Here is a 25,503-nt window from a genome sequence, read left to right on the forward strand (position 1 = left end):
TCTAACCTTGAACTCCTGGGTTCAAGCCATCCCTCCACGTCACCCTCCCAAGTAGTTAGGACGGTATAGGTGCCTATATCGGCTAATTTTTTTTTGAGATGGGGTCTCACTATTTTGCCCAGGGGTGTCTCGACCTCCTGGCCTCAAGTGATCCACCTTGGCTTTCCAAAGTGCTGGGATTACAGGCATGAGCCACTGTGCCTGGCCTAGATACTTAATTCTAAGGAATTGCCAGTTTATGTGTGACATTGCTCCTCTAGTCACATATGTTTTAAGAACCCTTATCTTACAGAGAAACATACTAAAATATTACGGATGTAATGAGGTCTGGGATTTCCTTCAAAATAGAGGGCAGTGGAGGGCAAAGAAGGTGGTAGGTGCCGAGGCGGGCGGATCACGAGATCAGGAGATTGAGACCACGATGAAACCCCGTCTCTACTAAAAATACAAAAAATTAGCCGGGCGTGGTGGCGGGCGCCTGTAGTCCCAGCTACTTGGAGAGGCTGAGGCAGGAGAATGGCATGAACCCGGGAGGCGGAGCTTGCAGTGAGCCGAGATTGCACCACTGCACTCCAGCCTGGGTGACAGAGCGAGACTCTGTCTCAAAAAAAAAAAGAAGGTGGTAGGTAATGGATAAAATAAGAATGACTGTAAGTTTATTTTTTTTCCTCTGCTGTTTGAATCAGCAAGTATGACCATAAGTTGATTATTGTACCTGGTAAAATAGAAAATTACCAACTAACATGGGTAAATCCTATTACTGTGTCCCAGAAAGTTGGCAAATTTATATAAAGCTACCCCAGAGGATTCACCCTGCCCCACAGGTCTCTTTGTGATAGATACCAGTGGCAGTCAAATGTGTTACTTTTAATTAAGCAACACGAGAGGTTCAATTCTCACCCAGTTTGCATCCAACCTATGAAATAAGATCTAGAAAACAGGAATTAAAGTGTATGTTCAACTAACTCACATTCTAACTAGGTGCTAACGTTTAATGGGAACTGATATAGATGAAACCAAGATTGCTCCATAACGGATGTAGCAAACCAAATATACAGCAGAGGAAGCCACAGGCAAGCCACTGAGTTCTCTCTCAGCCTGCTGATTCCGACCACCCACCCACTCACTCTTCTCCACCCAGCTTCAGAGGGAAGCAATTAAAAATAAAAGCAGCCTTTACCCAAGAACTTATTAAAGAGCACCTGAGCTCAGAACCAAGTCAGCTCAGTGAACAGTCCCTTCAGCATGTCCAGACCATGATTATTGTGATTACTGTAGTGAAGAATAACCCGAAAGCTTTGAATGACCTTCAGTCATTTGACTGTATTTAACTGAAGCAAAAAAAAGTTACTACCTTTTCAAAAATTCACGAAAAATATGGCTTAGATCCAAAAGGCTTCATTTACCAAGAATATTTCAATCTTTGCTATACTACATAGTAAAATAGTATATTTGGTTTAAAGTACATAAACTCAGGTGACAAAGATCCAGATATTGTAGAATTTCAAACTTACCTTCTCTATCTTGCTGCCTTTTTCCATATATTAGAACAAGTTCAGTTAGATTTTGGGGACAACTAATTATACCTAGTTTATGATATTTCTCAGTACTTGACAAAGTATTACCTGTTAGCAAAGCTGATTTCTCCAGTCTCAAGCGAACCAATTAATAGCCATTTCCTAGCCTAGCATGTCAGAATATTTCATAATGTGACTGCCTTGAAAACAAAGATGGTGAACTTTATGTTGCTCCATTGCTGCTTCTCTGACTTAAAGGCCATCAGTTTTTATTTCTTGCTGAAAAAGCAATAGAACACCACAATCAGGTTGACTTATTCACTCAACAATCATTTATTGTTTCTGTGTGCAAGGCACTGTGTTAGGTGCCAAGAGCAGAAGGAAGAAGATACAAATATGAATGAGCATACTCTGCCCTCCAGGAACATACAATCTAAGAGTGATTAATTGCATACAAATAACTATAATACCAGATAGAATGTGGTAAGTGCCACAGGAGATACTACTATAGGAAGCTTTCTTAGCTCTTAACTTCAAAGACCAGGTCAGGTTTTGTTCTACTGTAGTCTGTGTGGCAGGCATGAAAAGGCAGCTGAGGGGACCTGCTAGGCTTTGATGAACTGAGCTGCATCTTGGATTTCGCTTCCTCTGCTCTCTCAGCTGAGGTTACGGTGATTAGCAAGGGCAGTTGCTACCACTGAAAGGATAGAAGGAAAAAGGCAAGGGAAAATGATACGTACTAAAAAGATGCACATAGGAGTACTCGATAGTAATGTATGGACTGGGCCCTGGGTACTACCATTATAGAGGGATGGGGAAGAGGAGTGGTAAGGGAGAAAGAACACTGGACTAAGCATCAGCATTCAGATGTTCATAGTTACAACACCTTGAACAATCTCTAGGCCTCAGTTTATCTTTGGGAGGGAGTTAGGCAAAATGATCTCTAAGGTCCTCTACAACTCTCCAATCAATGAAAAGGGGAGAAAATTTATAGCATCTTAACCATGGCTTTTTAAAGTCACTGCTTTTATCTCCCTTTCATTATTTGTGGAAGCGCTGCTAAAAATTTTTTTTTTTAGCTGGGCGTGGTGGCTCACACCAGTAATCCCAACATTTGGGAGGCTGAGGCAGGAGAATCGCTTGAGGCCAGTAATTTGATACCAGCCTAAGCAACATAGCAAGACCGCTGTCTCTACAAAAAATGTTTTAAAAATTCGCTGGGCATGGTGGTGTGCACCTAGTCCCAACTACTTGGGAGGCTGAGGCAGGATGATTGCTTGAGTCCAGGAGTTCAAGGCTGCAGTGTGCCATGATTGCACCAGTGTACTCTAGCTTGGGCAACAGGGCAAGACCCTGTGTCTAATTAAAAAAAAAAAAAATTAACTACAGTGATCCCCCACTTTCCTAGCTCTGACAGACAAGCAATACAAGAAGGAAGAGTTTTTGTTTTTAACCACAGCTAATGTTTCAGAAGTAAGGAGCTTCTGACCTTTGTTATAAACAGGGCACCTTTCTGATTTGCTTAGCCTCAGCAAGCCTGATGTACTGTAAACTGACAGCCCAAAGGCTCTCTCAACTGCATGGGTCACTATTTTGGTTACTAAGAATATCTGAATGAGAAGGTGAAACATTTTGGTCAAAAGTCCTCTACATGGCCGGGCACAGTGGCTCACGCCTATAATCCCAGCACTTTGGGAGACCAAGGCAGGCAGATCATTTGAGGTCAGGAGTTTGAGACCAGCCTGGCCAACATGGTGAAACCCCATCTCTACTAAAAATACAAAAATTAGCCAGGAGTAGCTAGCTGTAATCCCAGCTACTTGGGAGGCTGAGGCAGGAGAATTGCTTGAACCCAGAAAGCAGAGGTTGCAGTGAGCTGAGATCACACCACTGCACTCCAGCCTGGGTGACACAGCAATACCCCATCACAAAAAAAAAAAAAAGATCTCTACCACCTTTGAGTTTAAGTAGCTTGTCTCTCAGTTGCAAGGATTTAAGTTCTCCAACAGCTTCATTGCTTTAAAAAGCTTGAGCAGAACATGAAGAGGCACAGGAAGTTAGGAGGAAAGGCAGAGTGAAGGGACTGTTTTCTAAGCAAAAGCTGCCTCAGAAGGAAAAGGTATGAAAAAGAGATGCAAGCAAAGTACTGTCTGTTACACAGCTTCTTGGCCCTGTGCCTGACAGAAACATAAGATTACCACAAGGAGCAATTTCTGTGACCCCAAAGAGGCCAACAGAGCCAAGTTCACTTTGCCTACCATTTCACCGTTCCTTTTGTACACGTGTTGCCAGGGCACTACTTCCAGCCTTGAAATACGGTCTGTCTGTACAGGGAGTTTGGCTTAGTGGCTCCCTTGCTTCTGCCAAGGCTAGACCTAGTCCAGGACTAAAAGGACATGTAACATTTAATCTTTTGGGTACCACACACCCTGCTTAACCACCCAATTCTATCTCAACTAGAGTGAATAATCCCTTTGGATTCTCCCATAGAACAGTCATGTTTTGCCCAAATGCCAGTGCTTAAGATAGCAACATTAAAGCACAAACTAGGACTGAGGATAAATTGCCAGGTTTATTTTACCCTGTAAGAGCTGGCAAACAGAGCTGAGGAGGTGAACTGCTCTCCCAACTGCAAGAGTTTACAATATAACTCCAAGGAACAGAGTTTGGTTGTATATTGCTATGTCCATGAAATAGCTTGTATTTGGTCTCCCAATTCACAACGTGGTCAGTGCAGAGGGATAGAGGTGTTAATCTGGCACCACGTGGAGCACCAAAAGGCTCAATTTCACGGACAGCAAATAACTATTCCTGCTTCTGATTAGCATCTTCTACCCAAACCCATTAAAATATGTTATCAGGGAGATCAAATACAATTGGAATAATTGCAATACGAAAACCAGACTGGCAAGAGCCAGTGGGGATTTTCTGGGTTTGGGGGTGATTGTGGAGGTAGTAGCTTTTAAATGAAAGCTCTTGACAAAATATTTCCTTTCTATCAGCAGCAACTACATTGTACCTGGGGAAAATGGCTTATAAGGTTTCACAAGTTGTGCAAAGAAATATATATATTTTGAAATGCCATTCTCTGTTGACATTCTTGTGAAAAGACTTAGCTGACAGTCTCATAAATCTTTAAACTATATTAAATGAAGTTGCCACAACACAGGCAAAAAGGGTAATTTTTCTTCTTTTGTCCAGATCAACAGTGTTGTTTTGTACTCTAACTTTTCAGTAGACCTGAAGAGCACCTTTGCTCGCTCATCTCTTCAGTTTGCCCTTTAAAGTGTGTTCTTTATTTCTTTGGCATGCAAAGCTGGGATGGCAGTCCTGTTCCTACATACAAATAACCACCTTCAACATACAGAGGGTGAAGAACACCTTCAAGTGTTGGCATTCAGGCTAAAGTTGAGAACTAGAAATCTACAGAGACTCAATTCATGTTTTTTAAATACTTTATATGGTAAAAATACAGCAAAAATAGTTTTTTGTTCAAAGAGGAAAATATATACTGCTATGGTCACGGTTCTAAGGATGATTTAAGAAGTCTCTGGCTCCTCAGCTGTGCACTGTAGTGTAGGCTGACTTCAACCACGGCTTCTCCAGCTTCAGTCATTTATCAAAGCTAAGATCATGCTGTGGAAAGAAGAAATTAATGTTACTAATGTTTTCTCAGGAATGTTCCTACAGAGCCTGGTTTGTCCAGACTTGCGTCCCTAAGGTTCACGAAGGAACAATCATTTGAGTAAAAGACAATCATTCATACCCAAAGGAAAGAATATATTAGGATTTTTTTTTTTTTTTTTTTTGAGACGGAGTCTTGCTCTGTCGCTCAGGCTGGAGTGCAGTGGCGCAATCTCGGCTCACTGCAAGCTCCGCCTCCCGGGTTCACGCCATTCTCCTGCCTCAGCCTCTCCGAGTAGCTGGGACTACAGGCGCCCGCCACCACGCCCGGCTAATTTTTTGTATTTTTAGTAGAGACGGGGTTTCACTGTGGTCTCGATCTCCTGACCTCGTGATCCGCCCACCTCGGCCTCCCAAAGTGCTGGGATTACAAGCATGAGCCACCACGCCCGGCCAGGATCTTTCATGTCCAAACTTTTTCACTAAAAAAGAGTGACTGGGGGTGGGGAGTTGGGGGAAGTATAACTTAAAACCTATGTTAGGCTATAGTTAAAAAAACAAAACAAAAAAAAACTAGCTCAGTCAGTTAAAAACAAAACAAAACAAAACAAAAAACACCTACGTCCAGAAAAAAAACCTCTAAATTCTCTAGCCAGATAGATACTGTTCTATGCCTAGAACCTCTTCTCCCCATCCCACCACTCCATCAAAAGCAGTAACTTCTTACTCAGGTTTTGTGATTGGCTCTAGGGCACCTCACTGGGGAAGCTGGCCTCTCAGCCCAGGGCAGTTGCACAGCCTCCTTCCACAGCTCTTCTTCCTGCTGCTGTGGCTTACATGTTGTCTCTACCACTGGACTATGAGCAACTCTGAGATGAAAGCAGGGCCCAAGCATCACCACTTTCATGTTCTACTAGCACCCGAGCCTGCAATTACCAACCTCCAAGCTTTTACTGTAGGGGTTCTGTGCTGTTCCTCTGTGTCACCTGCAATGCTGTACACAATGTCTGACACACGGCAGTCACCCACTAAATGCTACGCCACTAAAACCGACACAGTCAACACTAACAAAACCATCCTTTCCTTTGAAATACTGGGATCGGCCTTGCTCTGCTGAAATCAAATGCCTAAAATACACAACAATATCCTTACATCACTTATGGTATAAATAATTGTCCAAATTCAACCATACTAAATGTACTCAATGCACAGTAAAAATTAATGATAGCAGCTAATATTTTTTAAAGATTTTTGAGAGTTTACTATGGGGTCAGCATAAACTTAAGTGTCTTACATGTATTATCTCAGTCCACATTAAAATGTGATGAGGTAGGTACTATTAATATCATTAATATCCCCTTTTCAGATCAGAAACTGAGGCTCAGACAGGTTAAGAAACTTGCCCCAGGCCGGGTGTGGTGGCTCATGTCTGTAATCCCAGCACTTTGGGAGGCCGAGGTGGGTGGATCACCTGACCAACATGGTGAAACCCCGACTCTACTAAAGATACAAAAACTAGCCAGACATGGTGGCGTGCGCCTATAATCCCAGCTACACGGGAGGCTGAAGCAAGAGAATCCCTGGAACCTGGGAGGCGGAGGCTGCAGTAAGCTGAGATCATGCCACTGCACTCCAGCCTGGGGGACAGAGTGAGACTCCATCTCAAAAGAAAAAAAAAAAAAAGAAACGAAACTTGCCCCAGGCCACAATGTAAGTGGTAGAGCCCACATTCCACCAGGCTAGCACCCAATCAAAAAACCAAAAGCATGGATTCCCCCATTCTCTAAAGAAGATGAGCATTTTTTCAAAACTTTAACTCCATTCAACAAGCCCTGAAATGTCAACTAGGTGCAAGGTATTAGGCAAGGTGTGGCAGGTATTAGATACAAAGACAAGTAGCATAAAATCTCCGCAATCAAAAGCTAATGACTTGGTAGTAATAGCAAAACCACTGTTTAAAAACAGCAACCAAAAACCAAAAGAAAAGTGCTACAAGGACATCTTCTGACCCTTTGAACTATATATAACACCAAAGGGTAATGTAATAGCAATGTGGCTGAAAATGACAGGCTGATAGGGAAGGGAAAGGAAGGGAAGAGAGAAAAGAAAATGGTACAGCCAGTGAAGTACACAGCTGCCCAAGCAAACCAGTTACATGAGTTGCCTATCTTTTATTTAGTTATAAAGAACAACATCTTAAACCTGTCCCAAAATTACATCTTAATTCCTCCAGTCCAACTCCCCACCACGGAGTCTTACTCTGCCACCCAGGCTGGAGTGCAGTGGCACGATATCGGCTCACCGCAACCTCCACCTCCCGGGTTCAAGCAATTCTCCTGCCTCAGCCTCCCGAGTAGCTGGGATTACAGGCACCCGCCACCACACCCGGCTAATTTTTGTATATTTAGTAGAGACGGGGTTTCACCATTTGGGCCAGGCTGGTCTTGAACTCCTGACCTTGTGATCCACCCACCTCAGCCTCCCAAAGTGCTGGGATTACAGGCGTGAGCCACCGCGCCCGGCCACTCCCCACCACTTTAAATTCAACAACTAAGAGTTCAGAAACTCATGTACATTTTTAAATCCTAAGATTTTGAGTCTACTAAGCAAGATATTGCTCTCCAAGCCTAAATTTACTCCCCAATGCATGACTACATGGGCTGTACCTACAGCACCACTCCCAGGGGATGCCTGCTCTAGTTTACTTTCCAACAGCATGAAACCGCAGGGGTGGGGAGGATGAAGAAAGGATAACCTTAGCTAAGCCAATTCCAGCTTGTTTTTTGTCTCTTCAGAAACAAATATAAGGGAACATATATGACAGTAAAGATACAAAAGTATTAAAAACAAGAATAGGTGCCTCATTATGTTCTCATCATTAACTTTTTTTGCTCCTTATTCATCATCTTTGATACTCGGATTAAAAACTAAGCATATTAGTAATGAGGTAGGGTATGAGAACCAGAAACTGATACCAGTGTGCTTTTTCTGACCTAGTTTTTAAGATACAGAAAAGCAAGTAAGATGAATGGTGAAAAGAAAACTATCTAAACTCCAATTTTAATCTAATCCACTAATGGGTGGATTTAGCACAGTGAAGGGATTTTAGGAAGCCTGCTTTGTCAGGAAGAGGCTAAAATGGTTCTGACTTCTAAACTATTTCGAAAAAATAGCAATTTTTAAAAACTGGTATCTTGGCCGGGCACAGTGGCTCATGCCTGTAATCCCAGCACTTTGGGAGGCCGAGGTGGGTGCATCATGAGGTCAGGAGATTGAGACCATCCTGAAACCCCATCTCTACTAAAAATAGAAAAAAAAAAAAAAATTAGCCAGGCATGGTGGCACGCACCTGTAGTCCCAGCTATTTGGGAGGCTGAGGCAGGAGAATCGCTTGAACTTGGGAGGTGGAGGTTGCAATGAGCCAAGATTACACCACTGCACTCCAGCCTGGGTGACAGAGCGAGACTCCGTCTCGAAAAACAAAACAAAACAAAACAAAGAAAACAACCAAAAAAAACCCCTGCTATCTCTATACAGTTTCTAATCAAGAATTTTCTGGCCGGGCGTGGTGGCTCACGCTTGTAATCCCAGCACTTTGGGAGGCCGAGGCGGGCGAATCACGAGGTCAGGAGATAGAGACCACAGTGAAACCCCGTCTCTACTAAAAATATAAAAAATTAGCCGGGCGTGGTGGCGGGTGCCTGTAGTCCCAGCTACTCGGAGAGGCTGAGGCAGGAGAATGGCGTGAACCCAGGAGGCGGAGCTTGCAGTGAGCCGAGATCGCGCCACTGAACTCCAGCCTGGGCGACAGAGCGAGACTCCGTCTCAAAAAAAAAAAAGAATTTTCTGAGTGGTGGAAGTTTACTTCAACGTAAGTTTTTCCCAATAGTCCTTATGCCTATGTGAAAAATTAAACTCTACCTAGGGGAAAAAAGAAAAATGATCTAATTAAAGCTTTGATACAAAGGTTAAGCCTGACTTCTAGCTTTTCAAAGGTTTAATCAAATCATACACATGGGAATTTTTTTTTCTCCTTTGCTCTATTCTATGCATCTATGATGGATAAAGGAAAAGGTGGCATGTTCACCTCTAAAACACATAGGAATAATTTAAAACAGGACTATATAAGGCTTCCAGTGTGTCTGACAGCCAATCTATCATATTAATTCTTACTTCCAGTGTGTTACAACTAGAAGACTAATACAACTTTACCATAATAGACCATTTAGCATGCTAGAGAATGAGCATCACACCTAAATTACTTATTGCCAAGAAAGATCAGCATAATTTGGATAAAAGTTGCTGAGAGCTGCTGCTAGTGGTGTGATCCCCCAAAGACCATGAGTGGGATGGTCGCTGAGGCACATATATTAATGCTTATAACAGGCAGTGGAACTCCACAGCTGTATACTATTAGGGCAGGAAAAAAATATCAAAGACAGTTTTTTTTTTTTTTTTTTTTGAGACAGAGTTTCACTCTTGTTGCCCAGGCTAGAGTGCAATGGCGCGATCTTGGCTCACCACAACCTCCGCTTCCCAGGTTCAAGTGATTCTCCTGCCTCAGCCTCCCGAGTAGCTGGGATTACAGGCATGCACCACCGTGCCAAGCTAATTTTGTATTTTTAGTAGAGACAGGTTTCTCCATGTTGGTCAGGCTGGTCTCGAACTCCTGACCTCAGGTGATCTGCCCTCCTTGGCCTCCCAAAGTGCTGGGATTACAGGCGTAAGTCATCATGCCCTGTTTTGAGCATGTTGATAGCCTCAAAGCTAAGGCATAACTAAGATGCCACGGGGTAGATCTACTGTAGTTCAGACAGAAAGCTCATTCAATGACATACATAAATAATCTACACAGCCACAAGGAATTTACATAATCCCCGAAAGTTCCACAATGTCAATGCAAAATCCTATAGTATAGTAATATCTCACCCTTCAAAAACAAATATGGCATCTAGGAAAATACCAGGACTTTAAACTCACCTATAAAGATACATGAAGAAGCAGAGCAAGTGGAAACCAAGCTTGATCATGGCTTCTTTCATGTGTGACTTCAGCTGCCCTCGATTGTGTATTTCTGTTGGATCAAACACTCCCATGTTACCACTCGGCACCATAATGTATCTGATAAATTAAAGGATACACACATTAGAAGGAAAATCAAATCATAGGCATAAGTATTCAAATATAAGTAGCCAACAATAATCGACTTTTAAAAGTGAACCAATCAGGTCCGGTACTGTGGCTCATGCCTGTAATCCCAGCACTTTGGGAGGCCAAGGCAGGTAGATCACCTGAGGTCAGGAGTTCAAGACCAGCTTGGCCAACATGGTGAAACCCCGTCTCTACTAAAAATACAAAAATTAGCTGGGCCTGGTGGCAGGCACCTGGAATCCCAGCTACTCGAGAAGCTGAGGCAGGAGAATCACCTGAACCCGGAAGGCAGAGGTTGCAGTGAACCAAGATCGTGCCATTGAGCCCCCGCCTGGGTGACAGGGCAAAACTCCATCTCAAAAAAAAAAAAAAAAGTGAGCCAACCATAGCAGCCTTAAATTCATACCACATATGGACAGAGTAGTATGATAATGTCATGGGCTGCCACTTAGTTAGTTTCCTTAAAAGGATATTTTATGCACTGAAACCCTTTTACTCATCTGTAGAAAACTACCATACCAGTCATATCTACAGCCCTTTTCCATTAGACAAAGAGTTAAAGGAGGCTCTAAACCCAAACCAATTTTATTAAGTTCTTAGAAACTTCATTATGGAAATAGGGAAATTAAGGAAGTTAGGTTACTTTGAGAGGATCAATGAGTTTAAGTGTCTGGGCTTCAACATCCAGACTGTGTCATCTGTGTAACATATATGTCCTAACCTAGCACTGTCCATGAATTCTTCCTGCTCTCACGTCTAAGCTTCTTCTAGTACAACCTTAGTTGTCACACAGCTTCTCAATTATCACTTCTTTGAAATGCAAAGGACTGAGTTCCACAAATCTGAAATTCTCCCTTAAAACCCCAGTAGCCCAACTATGGCTGAATAGAGGGTATTTTCATTTGAATAACCAGATAACATCTCATCCTTGTCTAATTTCTAGGTTATCTAATAAGAGTGTCACCATTTTCTTGGTGGTCCTTAAAAACTTCCTCTTACACAACTGGGACTTCTCTCTTCCTTATCTTTCATAGCCAGTCCATCAAATCCTTGTCCAGTCTTTCTTCCTACCACCACTTACTTAGCTGTCTTTTTTTTTCCTTTTTGTATTTTTGTTTTATTTTTAATTTTTGTGGGTACATAGTAGGTATATATATTTATGGATTACATGAGAGATTTTGATACAGACATGCAATGTGTAATAATCCCATCAGGGTAAGGCCAGGCACAGTGGCTCACACCTGTAATCCCAGCACTTTGGGAGGCTGAGGCGGGAGGATTGCCTGAGGTTGAGAGTTCGAGACCAACCTGACCAAATGGAGAAATCCTATCGCTACTAAAAATACAAAATTAGCCAGGCGTGGTGGCACATGCCTGTCATCCCAGCTACTCAGGAGGCCAAGGTAGAAGAATCACCTGAACCCGGAAGGCAGAGGTTGCAGTGAACCAAGATCGTGCCACTGAGCCCCAGCCTGGGTGACAGGGCAAAACTCCATCTCAAAAAAAAAAAAAAAAAAAAAAAATTCACATCAGGGTAAATGGGGTATCCATTACCTCAGGCATTTATCCTTTGTGTTACAAACAATCCAATTATACTTTTTTAGTTTATTATTATTATTATTTTTAGACGTAATCTCACTCTGTTGCCCAGGCTGGAGTGCAGTGGCACGATCTCGGCTCACCGCAACCTCCTCCTCCTGGATTCAAGCAATTCTCCTGCCTCAGCCTGCTGAGTAGCTGGGATTACAGGTGCCCAACACCACCACGCCCAGCTAATTTTTGTATTTTTAGTAGAGATGGGGTCTCCCCATGTTGGCCAAGATGGTCCTGAACTCCTGACCTCAGGTGATCCTCCCAAAGTGCTGGGATTACAGGAGTGAGCCACTGCGCTCACCTCTAAAATACACAGGAATAATGTAAAACAGGACTATATAAGGCTTCCAGTGTGTCTGACAGCCAATCTTTCATATTAATTCTTACTTCCAGTGTGTTATAACTAGAAGACTGATACAACTTTACCATAATAGATTTGGCATGCTGGAGAATGAGCATCACATCTAAATTACTTATTGCCAAGAAAGATCAGCACAATTTGGATAAAAGTTGTGGTATGATTCCCCAAAGACCATGAGTGGGATGGTCGCTGAGGCACATATATTAATGCTTATAACAGGCAGTAGAACTCCACAGCTGTATACTATTAGGGCAGGAAAAAAATATCAAAGACAGTTTTTGGTATTTTTTTGATATCCATCAAAAAAAAAAAAAAGACACACACAGTAAAAAGTGTTGGCAAGGATGTAGAGAAAATGGAACCCCCAATACACAGTTGATGGGAATGTCAAATAGTGCAGCTGTGGCTGGGCACACTGGCTCACACCTGTAATCCCAACACTTTGGGTGGCTGAGGTGGGAGGATTGCTTGAGCCCAGGAGGTCGAGGCTGTAGTAAGCCAAGATCATGCCACTGCACTCCAGCCTGGGCAACACAGTCAGACTCTGTCTCAAAAAAAAAAAAAAAAAAGTACAGCTGCTTCTGAAAACACTCAGGCAGTTCCTCAAAAGGTTAAATATAGAGTTACTATATGACTCAGTGATTCCACTGCTAGGTATTTTGCCTCTTTGTCCTGTGGGCTACTGTACTTTATCTCCAACAGCATAAAGTACAGTGGTCTGAAAATAGCAAATAATCAATCTGTTGATTTTTTAAACCTTTTTAAATAGAAGGTAAACTTGTGACCAGCAGACAGCCAACTTGTCACTACAGTTACGAGGGCAATAAATATACATGATCTTTGTCTTTATTTTATAATTATATTTAAAAAAGAATCTTCCGTGTTTTTGTTTGTTTGTTTGAGGCTGGGTCTCGCTCTGTTTCCCAAGCTGGAGTGCAGTGGTGCAATCTCGGCTCACTGCAACCTCCGCCTCCCAGGTTCAAATGATTCTCCTGCCTCAGACCCCCCAAGTAGCTGGGACTACAAGCACATGCCACCACGCCCAGCTAATTTTTGTATTTTTAGTAGAGATGTGGTTTCGCCCTGTTAGGCAGGACTGGTCTCGAACCCCTGACCTCAGGTGATCCACCCACCTCAGCCTCTTAAAGTGCTGGGATTATAGGCGTGGGCCACCACGCCCAGCCTAAAAAAAGAATCTTTGGACCTGACTTCATAGAGCCTTTTACCACTATCTACAAAGAAGCCATGCCAAAGCTGGCTCTTCTAGCAGGTTTTCATTTCTAGTAGAGATGACTGACAGTATGGTCTGGTATAACATTAAGATCCTCATTCTCAAAGGTTCGAGTCCCCATTCTCACTCCCAAAGTTGTGCTTCACTTAGTGAAACTACAGGTAGACTTAGCTGTGCTAAAAGCCTGCCTGGGACTAGCCCTCAGCAGAAGTGCAAGTAATCTGCGTTCCCAGCTCAGAGCTCCCTTTAGGGCGTTGGTCTATGGAACTGATCATGGGAGAGTACTACTAAGCTTGAAAGAGGCCAGGCGCGGTGGTGTGCACCTGTTGTCCCAACTACCCAGGAGGCTGAGGTACGAAGATTGCTTCAGCCCAGGAGTTCAAGGCTGTAGTGCACTATATCACGCCTATGAATAGCCACTGCATTCCAGCCTGAGCAACATAGCAAGACTTCAACTCTTAAAAAAAAAAAAAAAAATTCAGAACCCATGTTCAGTATGTTAAAAAAAGAAAAAGAAAACAAAAAATTCTACCCCAGGATACCCACCCTCTAGAAAAGAGACACAGATATCTTAAAGCTTTTCCCTCACTCAGATTCTAGTTCCATGACCTTTATAAAATCATTCCCCCATATCCACTCCTTTCCTCATCTCTACTGCTGCCATTATCTTTTCAGGTGCATCCCATCTTCCTCCAAACCCTACTTTATTTTTTTCTATGTTTTTTTATTCTAACTGCACTTTACAACATCACACTTAAAAACCAGCCAATGAATGGTCCTGTCCCAAAAAACTAGACATAAATAAAAATGAAATAAAACCTAAAAATGTAGTAGAGCAGCAACCCACTAATGTAACAGTTGCAGGCTTGTCAAGATTATCCCAGCGGTCTTCACAAGAAAGTATGCTATGTACAATAACCCAACTATAAAATTATATTCAGTCAGGGTTTCCAGTGAGCTCATTTTCAACAAACTTCCTAAATTTATTAAGTCAAAAATTTTCATTAGTTACCCGATTTGCAGCTTTTTTTTTTTGAGACGCAGTCTCGATCTGTCGCCCAGGCTGGTTGCAGTGGCATGATCTCAGCTCACTTCAAGCTCCGCCTCCTGGCTTCACGCCATTCTCCTGCCTCAGCCTCCCGAGTAGCTGGGACTACAAGTGCACGCCACCACACCTGGCTATTTTTTTTTTGTTGTATTTTTAGTAGAGATGGGGTTTCACTGTGTTAGCCAGGATGGTCTCGATCTCCTGATCTCATGATCCACCCACCTCAGCCTCCCAAAGTGCTGGGATTACAGGCGTTGAGCCACACTGCGCCCAGCCCTAATTTGCAGCTTTTAAATGTACTTCCAGCCTGGCACTGTGGCTCACACCTGTAATCCCAGCACTTTGAGAGGCCGAGGTGGGCGGATCACTTGAAGACAGGAGTTTGAGACCAGCCTGACCAACATGGTGAAACCCTGTCTACTAAAAATACAAAAATTAGCGAGGCATTGTGGCAGACACCTGAATCCTAGCTACTCAGGAGGCTGAGGCAGGAGAATGGCTTGAACCCAGGTGGCGGAGGTTGCCACTGTACTCCAGTCTGGGTGACAGAGTGAGACTCCATCTCCAAAAAAAAAAAAAAAAAAGCTATTAAACACCTTTTTTTGGCTCACACCTACAAATAATCCCAGCCCTTTGGGAGGCCGAGGTGGGCGGATCACCTGAGGTCAGGAGTTCAAGACCAGCCTGGCCAACATGGTGAAACCCTGTCTCTAGTAAAAATACAAAAATTAGCCAGGCGTGGTGGTGCACGCCTGTAGTCCCAGCTACTCAGGAGGCTGAAGTGGGAGAATCGCTTGAACTGAGGAGGCAGAAACTGCAGTGAGCTGAGATCATACCACTGCACTCCAGCCTGGGTAATAGAGTAAGATCCTGTCTTGAAAAAAAAAAACATCTTTTAAAAATTTTTTTTAACTGCCTTGACACCAAACTAAACAAACTATACTCACCGATATATATTCCAAGTGGCAACAGGTAAGTTGAGAAGGAAGATGAACCAGTGCAATGAAATGAGCAGTAATACAGTGACAATGGTATGGCCAATCAATTCTGGAATTACCCACTGCAATGGAAGCACACAGTATTACATTTCACTGCTATGTCCTTCCTGACTGTACATGTTATTTGAAACTAAATCAATGAACGTACAGAGAATTTACAAGCTACTGTTTCAAGATTATTTTTAGACTCACGTGTCCCACATTTGCATACTGCTATAACTTTGTATCCCATGCAAATACATCAGGGCACAGCTTAAAAATAAAGCACTTAAATTTCAATTACTTTTTATCCTAAGCAAAGGCTTAAGTTCATTCATTAAGCAGATTTGAATGAGAACTAGAGAAAAAAAGAGTATTGTTTACTTCCTATTCTAGTATCTATGCCAAAGCCCCTAGCTCTAATTTGGGATGTTTGATATTCATACACGTGTTGCCTTTCAAGTCACAATAGCAACCTTAAACATTTTCCAATCTCCAGAATCCCTAGGAAACCATTTCATATTCAGAGAAAAAGAAAAAATAATAAGAATGTAAAAGCTTACAATAATAGCTCAAAGTTGACCAAATATGATAATGAACCAGAATGCCAGAATCCTGGCCTATCGGCTTTACAGAGCTCCACGCCCTTCCCTATGCTCTTTGTTGACTGTGTAATGTTCTAGTTCTCATGCATCAACAGCTTTTGTGGCAGGGTTCTCAATTCACCAACAGCTTTCCTTTCCTATGAGTACAGATTTTTAATTAAAGTTAACTTCTTCTAGTGGAAGTTAATATTTAATGAAAGAAACTGGCATGCCTCACTTTCAGAAATGAGGAAAACAAAACTCAGAGTGGTTAGGTAAATTGCCTAAGGTTACACAGCTAAATAGTGGCAGAGCAATACAATATAAGCCCAGGCACAATGACCTCAGACCTCTTGCATTTAGATTTTGGATAATTTTTTGGTAAATAAAGAAATAGAGATTTTTCTGGGTCATAAACCTAATTTGGAATCAACTTGGTTATACTTTTTTTTTTCCGCTGTCGCCAGGCTGGAGTGCAGTGGCATGATCTCGGCTCAATGAAACCTCCGCCTCCTGGGTTCAACCAATTCTCCTGCCTCGGCCTCCCGAGTAGCTGGGACTACAGGTGCCTGCCACCATGCCAGCTAATTTTTGTATTTTTTAGTAAAGACGGGGTTTCACCATGTTGGCCAGGATGGTGTCAATCTCTCAAACTTGTGATCCACCCGCCTAAGCCTCCCAAAGTGCTGGGATTACAGGCGTGGGCCACCGCGCTCTGCCAGCTACACTTTTTAAAATGCTATTACATATTGGAAAGTTCTAGTTGATTGCATAATTCTTGCAAGTATGAGCTACAAAGTCAAACAAACCTGGAATGGAACTCATGCTATGTCCTATTTATTAGCTGTGCAATCTTGGGAAAAGTTACCCTCTCTAAGCCACAATGTTTTCATCTGTAAAATACACATAATACCTACCTCACGAAGTTGTTGTAGAGAATTAGATGAAATAACATGTAAGCCACATGCAAAGTAGGCACTCAATAAAATGTCAGCTGATGTTATACTAATACTCTCCGATCCATATCAGATACCTAAAGCTATAGCCTTCAGTCTCTGGATTTCTTACTGTAGGCTGCAATCATCTTTGTATTACACAGACACAGACCTGAAACATGTTTCTTTTTTTTTTTTTTCTCTTATTTTTGTAGAGAGGAAGTCTCCCTATGTTACCAGAGCTGCTCTCGAACCCCTGGGCTCAAGTGATTCTCCCTCCTCAGCCGCCCAAAGTACTGGGGACAGGTGTCAGCCACTACAACTGGCCTGAAATATGTTTCGGGAAGCAAGACTTAACCTTATTATGCTTGGTTTACTGACTCTCAACCAAGTCCTCTGTTTTTTGTCTCTTCCCTCCTTAATGATATGCCCTTCCCCAAATTTGTTCTCAGCACACTGGCACTAGACTCATATCCTCCATGAAGGAGCTTGGAGGATTTTTCTCTAAAGTAAATGACTCGAAAAAACACCTACCAAAACACCGCCATTTCAGGTACCCCAACAAAAGTCCAGTTAGGTAACAATTACCCTACAGGGAAGTATACCAGTCAACAAATCTAGACCACCCAAAGAGCTTTCTTTCAATGAGCATTTTAGTGCTTTACCCTTAAATATGAATGGGCAGTCATGTATCAGAAATTTGAAGAAAGCCTCCAAAATGAAAGACGGGGGAGGGGGGGAAAGAAAGGAAAAGGAAAAGAACTTGATGGAAACAGATATAATATAGGAAGCAGAAGAAAATTTCAAAAATACTATAATCAGCTAGGCATGGTGGTGCACATCTGCAGTCCCAGCTACTTGGGACGCTAAGGCGGGAGGATCGTTTGAGCCTAGAAATTCAAGGCTGCAATGAAATATGATTGTGCCACTGTACTTCTGCCTGGATGAGAGAAAAAGACCCTATCTTTAATAAAAAATGGAAAAATACTATAATCAGTATACTCAGAGAACTAGGAGTCAAACATGAACCAAGAGAATAAAAACCTCTTAAAAATCATCATTTTAGCATAAATGCTACATTTGTCAGAAAATTCAAAAGAAGGCTGGCTGGGTGCAGTGGTTCATGCCTGTAATCCCACCACTTTAGGAGGCCGAGGAGAGCAGATCACCTGAGGTCAGGAGTTGGAGACCAGCCTGGCCAACGTGGCGAGACTTCATCTCTATTAAAAATACGAAAATTAGCCGGCATGGTGGCACACCCCTGTAATCCCAGCTACTCGGGAGGCTGAGGCACGAGAATTGTTTGAACCCAGGAGGTGGAGGTGTCAGTGAGCCGAGATAGCACCACTGCACTCCAGCCTAGACAACAAGTGCAAAACTCCATCTCAAAAAAAAAGAAAATTCAGAAGAAAAAGCGAGGGAAATAATAAAAACAGCAGAAAAAAAATCAAAGAGATAAAACTAAGAAAAAGGAAAAACTGGCAGACCAATCCAGCAGATCAATTGTCTAGTTAGTGGAAGTTGTAGGAAGAGAAGGAGGGAAAAAAGATGGGGAAAAACATCAAAGAAAGAATACAAGAAAATTTCCCATTTTGAAAGAGCCTATCAGATGTCCAAAACAAACGAGAAAGGCCTTTTAAAAAGTACAGAGGGCCAGGCACAGTGGCTCACGCCTGTAATCCCAGCACTTTGGGCAGATTATGAGGTCAGGAGATCGAGACCATCCTGGCTAACATGGTGAAACCCTGTCTCTACTAAAAATACAAAAACAAAATTAGGCAGGCATGGTGGCGGGCGCCTGTAGTCCCAGCTACTCGGGAGGCTGAGGCGGAAGAACGACGTGAACCCGGGAGGCGGAGCTTGCAGTGAGCCGAGATCGTGCCACTGCAATCCAGCCTGGGGGACAGAGCAGGACTCTGTCTCAAAAAAAAAAAAAAAAAAAAAAAGTACACAGCGATACAGCACTGTAAAATTTCAAAACACCAAGGATAAAGATTCTAAAACTTCTCCACAGAGGACAGGAAAAGAGAGAAAGAGAGAGAGAGAGAGAGAAAGAGAGAGAGAGAGAGAATGAGAATGAGAATCATATAAAAAAGGTAAGAAATTCTTTGGGAGGCTGAGGCGGGCGGATCATGAGGTCAGGAGATCGAGACCATCCTGGCTAACGGTGAAACCCCGTCTCCACTAAAAAATACAAAAAAATCAGCCAGGCGTGGTGGCGGGAGCCTGTAGTCCCAGCTACTTGGGAGGCTGAGGCAGAAGAATGGCATGAACCCGGGAGGCAAAGCTCTCAGTGAGCCGACATCACGCCACTGCACTCCAGCTTGGGCAACACAGCCAGACTCCGTCTCAAAAAATAATAATAATAATAATGGCATGGTACTTCCCAACTTGAACCACTGGAAGTCAGAAGACCACCAAGGGGTGCCTTTAAAATTCTGAAGAAAAATATTTTCCAACCTAGAACCCTGTACTCTGACAACTATGAATCAAGTGTAAAGATAAGACATTTTCAAACATGGAAGGCCTCAAAATTTAATTGCCAGTTACCTTATTCAAGAAGCTACATGAGACTGGGCACAGTGGCTGTAATCCTAACACTTTGGGAGGCCAAAGAGGGCAGATCGCTTGAGCCTAGGAATTTCAGACCAGCCTGGGCAACATAGTGAAACCCTGTCTCTACAAAAAAAATTTAAAAATCAGCCAGGTATGGTGGCACACACCTGTAGTCCCAGTTATGTGGGAGACTGAGGTGGAAGGATCGCTTGAGCCTGGGAGGTCAAGGCTACAGTGAGCCATGATTGCATCACTGCACTCCAGCCTGGGCAACAGAGTGAGACTCTGCCTCAAACAATCAAACAAAATTTATGAAAATTTTTAAAATATGGAGCTTAGGCTAGGCATGGTGGCTGACACCTGTAATCCCAGCACTTTGCCAAGACAGTAGGATTGCTTAAGGCCAGGAGTTCAAAACAAGTCTAGGTCACATAGCAAGACCCAGTCTACAAAAAAATTTAAAAATTAGCCAGGTGGCTGGGCACAGTGGCTGACGCCTATAATCCTAACACTTTGGGAGGCTGAGGCAGGCGAATCACTTGAGGTCAGGAGTTTGAAACCAGCCTGGCCAACATGGTGAAACCCCATCTCTACGAAAAATACAAAAAAAATTAGCCAGATGTGGTGGCAGTGCCTGTAATCCCAGCTACTTGGGAGGCTGAGGAAGGAGAAGCGCTTGAACCTGTGAGGCAGAGGTTGCAGTGAGTCAAGATCACACCACTGCACTCCAGCCTGGGTGACAGAGCGAGACTCCATCTCAAAAAAAAAAAAAAAAAAAATTAGCCAGGCATGGTGGCATGCGCCTATAGTCCCAGCTACTCAGAAGGCTGAGGTAGATCACTTGAGCCTAGGAATTCAAGAATAGCCTGATCATCACTACAAGAAACCCTCTCTCTCAAAAAATAAATAAATAGAGTCATACATTAAAAAAAATTATTTTCTCAGTACACTACACAAGAAAGGTCTTCTTTCATTCAACCAAAGACAGACTTGAGCTTTTTTCCATGAGTGGGAGGAGGGAGCTCCGACACAGAAGACAAAAACAATTACCCTCATAATGAACATTTCCCTACTCTGAGTAAAGATGCCATCCACTGTAAATAAGAGACAAGCAAAATGTAAAGAAACAAAATTTCAAGTCAGATCTTCTAGCATAATTTCATGATCTAAAATATTGTAAAACACAGCAGTTCCATCAAATTTCCAATGAATAAGAGACAACATGTACTCTAAAATCAAAAATACATCTATTATCTATAATAATCTTAAATATGGAAAATGACCTGGCTTCAATGCCAGAGAATGAGCAAAGAAATGTCTTACCTTGTTTAATTTCGAGCAACATGATCTAGCATTAATGTAATCACATTCTAAATCAGACAATGTAATTATCTGATGATCAAGATAAGGAATTATTATATTTTTTATAATAACTAAGTATTTAAGTTTCAGAAAGCAATCCCAGTTACAAGGCAGAATTAGATTTGACTTGAAAAAAATGAGTTGTTTCCTAAAGTTTGCGCATTAGACAACTCAATTTTCCCATTCATGTTTCTTCAACAAATTATTTTACAAAATAATCCTATTTTGCTCAAATCTAATCTGACCAAACCAGAACTTTTAGTTTGAGTTCTTCAAATGTAAAACAATGGCTATTAAAGAAAAAAAAATGGAAAATATCCCAGCACTTTGGGAAGCTGAGGCAGGAGGATCGCCTGAAGCAGGAGTTCAAGATCAGCATAGGCAACATAGCAAGCCTCCATCTCTGTCACCCAGGCTGTAGTGCAGTGGCGCAGTTCCAATGCACTGCAACCCCTGCCTCCTGGGTTCAAGCAATTCTTGTGCCTCAGCCTCCCAAGTAGCTGGAATTATAGGTGCACGCCACCACACCCAGCTAATTTTTTGTATTTTTAATAGAGACGGGGTTTCACTATGTTAGCCAGGCTGGTCTCGAACTCCTGGCTTCAAGTGATTCACTCACCTCACCCCTATCTCTACATATTTTTTTTTTTTTTTTATTAGCCAGGCATGAGCACCTGTAATGCTAGCTATTAGTAGCAGTAGTGCCAGGGTGAGGCAGCAAAATTCCTTAGAGCCCAGGATTCACGTTACACTCAGCTATAATCACACCAGTGCGCTCCAGTCTGAGCAGCAGATTTGGTAGGCACCTGTAGTCTCAGCTACTTGAGAGGCTGAGGCAGGAGAATTGCTGGAACCCAGGAGGTGGAGGTAGCAGTAAGCCAAGATTGCGCCACTGCACTCCAGCCTGGGCGACACAGTGAGACTCTGTCTCAAAAATAAACATGAAAATAAAATAAATAAAATAAAGTCAAACTCATCACTTTCTCCACAAATTGATCTTTCTCCAATTTATTTGTTACTGACACAAGTATCATTTGCCCAGGATCAAAATATGGAAAGCTATCTCTGCCTTCTGTTTCATATATCATAATCACTCATTTGTAGGTCCTAGCAATCATTTCTTCCAAATACTACTCACATATTCCCTCCTTTCACCTGCCCACAACCAGCACTCTATTTGAAATCCAGACGACCCTATCCCGTTGGTTTATCTTCCAATCTTTCTTGTTTCCAACCCACTCGGCAGATTCATCTTCCTAATAAACTACCGAAAATAAATTTTTTTTTTTTTTTTTTTTTTTTTGAGAAGGAGTCTCGCTCTTTCACCCAGGCTTGAGTGCAGTGGCGCGATCTCGGCTCACTGCAGGCTCCGCCCCCCGGGGTTCACGCCATTCTCCTGCCTCAGCCTCCCGCGTAGCTGGGACTACAGGCGCCCGCTACTTCACCCGGCTAATTTTTTGTATTTTTAGTAGAGACGGGGTTTCACCGTGTTAGCCAGGATGGTCTCGATCTCCTGACCTCGTGATTCGCCCGCCTCGGCCTCCCAAAGTGCTGGGATTACAGGCGTGAGCCACCGCGCCCGGCCGAAAATAAAAATTTTCAATGGCTCTCTATTGCCTGCAGGACAAAAGTGAAAGACTTCCCTCCCACCCTTCACATTCAAGCCCTCCAAAATCTGATGTAATCCTGCCTTTCCAACTTAGCCTTCTACTGACGCCAAAATCAACCATGTGCTCCAGATGGTCTATTCGTTAACCACCGCCCAGAAATCCACGAACATACCTGTCTCTGCACCTTCGCTCTTGCCAGTGTCTGATTTGGAATATATTCACCTCTTTCCCTTTCTGTAGATTTTGTCCACAGTTCAAAGTCCAAGAAAACTCTTATATCCTATATGAAGTCTACCGTGACCATTTTCCACCTCCTATCCCTAATGCTAAGTTAGTGCAACTATCCTAAAATACAGAATATGCTGAATTTCATCAAAACACCCCCGAATGTACTTTAATGTAATGTCTAAGTCAAACATTCCACCTACCATTTCTCTAAATGCATAAATTGGTGTAAACCAGGGCTATTTCAAATTATCAAGCCTGGTTTTCCAAACTGCAAAAAGAAAAAAACTAGTTTCATTTCTGAGTGTAAGCTCTAGTTCAGGGGTGTCCAATCTTTTGGCTTCCCTGGGCCACATTGGAAGAATTGCCTTGGGCCCCACATAAAGCACATGAGCACTAATGATAGCTGATGAGCTTAAAAAAAAAAATCACCAAAAAAGAATCATAATGTTTTAAGAAAGTTTACAAATTTGTGTTGGGCCACATTCAAAGCTGTCCTGGACCACATGCAGCCCGTGGGCCGTGGGTTGGACAAGTTTGCTCTAGTTCCTTATATCACAAGAGGGGCACAGAGGTCATCAAAACTTAGGCAAGTGATGCTGCCCTTTCAATCAGCTCCCCAAACCTAATAAAACTCAGAAATCCTGTCGTTAGAAATCATCAAAGTAAAAACTGCTGCTCAACTGGGGAGGGTGGGGACACAAAGGCAGAGCAGTATTTACTGAACATTAGCTATGGGGTAGGCACTGTGCTAGGGTGCTCAACACCATTCTCATTGTGCATATCTAGGAAATAAACATTTCCTATTTTAAAGATCAGAAAACTGAGGCTTAGGGAAATAATGTGCATAGCAAAGAGCTAGCTGAGCAGGAAACCTGATTCCACATTTTGTCCCTTTCCACTACAACAGGCTGCCAGGCCACAACGAAGTATGAAGCTGCACTGACAACTATCCTAAAGCCTGCATGCTCTAGCAAACATGGTTTAATCCGATCAGAAACGGGTCCATGTGATTTCCAAGAAAGGAAGCTGAAATGCCGAGTTCCTCATACGTTTTCTCTACCTTATATTTAATTACTTAAACCTGGATTGTGCAATACAACATTGGGCAACAACTAAGCTTAGATGCTTTGTCAAGAGCTGGGAAGAGTTGTAGCCGACATGGCTACTGCAGTGCTAAATTCAACAACCATTTATTGCTCTGGAAAATAGTTTGAATACTGCAACTTAAGTTTTAACATGGATCGACAGAAAAATTTAAAAGCTGAAAAACGACTGGGAACTACAGCAGGTGCAGTTATTGAACTTAGATCTGCAACCACCGGGGACAACCAAAATAATCACTTTGTAGATAGTTGTTAAAATAACTCCTTTCCAACACTCACTGCAAAACGGCACAGTGAAGGAAGCAACTTTGCTCCTTTGGCGAATGAGTCAACTCCTGGATGTGAAAGGTCCCTGCAAGTACCAACACCCGCCAGAACAAAGGGGCGGGTGCCGGGGGTGTTGCCTGGGGAACAGAAGGCAAATGGCCCGCACTCATCCCGGCACCCGACTGTCGCAAGCGACCGCCCTTGGGACCCCCAGTATCCGACGAAAAGCACGGCGCAGGGCCTCTCCCAGAAAAACGGCGACCCTTCTCTCCCGAGGGCGGCCGTGGCTCAGGCAGGGCTGGTCCGGGCGCCGCGGGGACGAGCGGAGAGCAGGCGGGCAGGCCGAGCCGGGGCGCGCCCGGAGAGGCCCACTCGGACCCGAGTGAGGGGCGGCCGGCAGCCCAGGCAGGGCAAGTGCGTGCAGGGCAGCAGGGCCCGTCGGGTAGGGCAGCCAGCCTCTCCTACCCGCCCCGGGGCCCGCGCCACCGCCCCGGCCAGGCCAGCTCCCAGGAAGCCCACGTCTGCCGCCGGGCGCCTCCCTCGTCCCACACACCTGCCCGCGTGCCCAACTGGCCCACCCTCAGCCGTGTCCCCGCAAGGCCTCCGCCCGCCTCAGGCAAGGATACGAAGTAGACCGAGAGGAAGATGAGCGCGCAACAATCGAGGAGAGAAAAGACGAACACCACCGCCTCCATCCTCCTCCTCCGTCGCCGCCGCTCCTTCCGTCAAACCCGCTCGGATGCCCCGACCCGCCCCTGATAGGCCCTTGCAGGGGCTGGCTGAGGCGTGTGGTCCTCGAATCCAGGCGCGGCATGCCGGGAGTTGTAGTCCATATTTAAAAAAAAAAAAAAAAAAAAACTCTACGGCCCTAATTCTGACGCATGCTGGAAATTGTAGTTCATTAGTACAAGTCCATATCAAAGAGGTGGGCAGGGCCTGTTTCATAAATCCGATTTTTCCAGAAATGGTGACAAGCAATTAGTCAACAAGTATTTACTCAACGCTTTTCTTTTAAAGAGCTGGGGTCTTGCTCTGTCGTTCAGGCTGGAGTGCAGCGGCGTGATAGAGCTCACTACGACCTCGAATTCCTGGGCTCAAGCAATCCCTCCCACCTCAGCCTCCCAACATGCCCGGCTAATTTTATTTTATTATTTCTTATTTTATTTTATTTTTTGAGACAGGGTCTCACTCTGTCGCCCAGGCTGGAGTACAGTGGCATGGTCACAGCTCACTGCAGCCTCTACCTCCTGGCCTCAGGTGATCCTCCCACCTCCGCCTCCTGAGTACCTGGGATTACAGGAACGTACCACCACGCCTGGCTAATTTTTTGTATGTTTAATAGAGATGGGGTTTTTG

At 43.5% G+C, this 25,503-nt stretch overlaps 1 protein-coding gene across 3 annotated transcripts; it reads right to left on the reverse strand.

The window, feature by feature from the left end:
* Positions 1–4,070: 4,070 nt before the first annotated feature.
* CNIH4 (cornichon family AMPA receptor auxiliary protein 4) lies at positions 4,071–24,953 on the reverse strand. 3 transcript variants are annotated; one of them, XM_030812815.1, is made up of 5 exons: positions 24,774–24,953; positions 20,901–20,969; positions 15,473–15,585; positions 10,122–10,262; positions 4,071–5,153 (listed from the first exon to the last, which is right to left on the reverse strand). In XM_030812815.1, exons 1-5 carry the CDS (start codon positions 24,840–24,842, stop codon positions 5,126–5,128), a joined length of 420 nt encoding a protein of 139 aa, XP_030668675.1. In that variant the 5' UTR covers positions 24,843–24,953; the 3' UTR covers positions 4,071–5,125. The 3 variants fall into 3 exon arrangements, with proteins under 3 accessions (XP_030668675.1, XP_030668676.1, XP_030668677.1); XM_030812816.1 differs by lacking the exon at positions 10,122–10,262 and having other exon boundaries at positions 24,774–24,909; XM_030812817.1 differs by lacking the exon at positions 4,071–5,153 and having other exon boundaries at positions 10,122–10,215; positions 24,774–24,909.
* Positions 24,954–25,503: the final 550 nt, after the last annotated feature.

This window comes from Nomascus leucogenys, chromosome 5, assembly GCF_006542625.1.
Source record: "Nomascus leucogenys isolate Asia chromosome 5, Asia_NLE_v1, whole genome shotgun sequence".
Classification (NCBI taxonomy): domain Eukaryota; kingdom Metazoa; phylum Chordata; class Mammalia; order Primates; family Hylobatidae; genus Nomascus; species Nomascus leucogenys.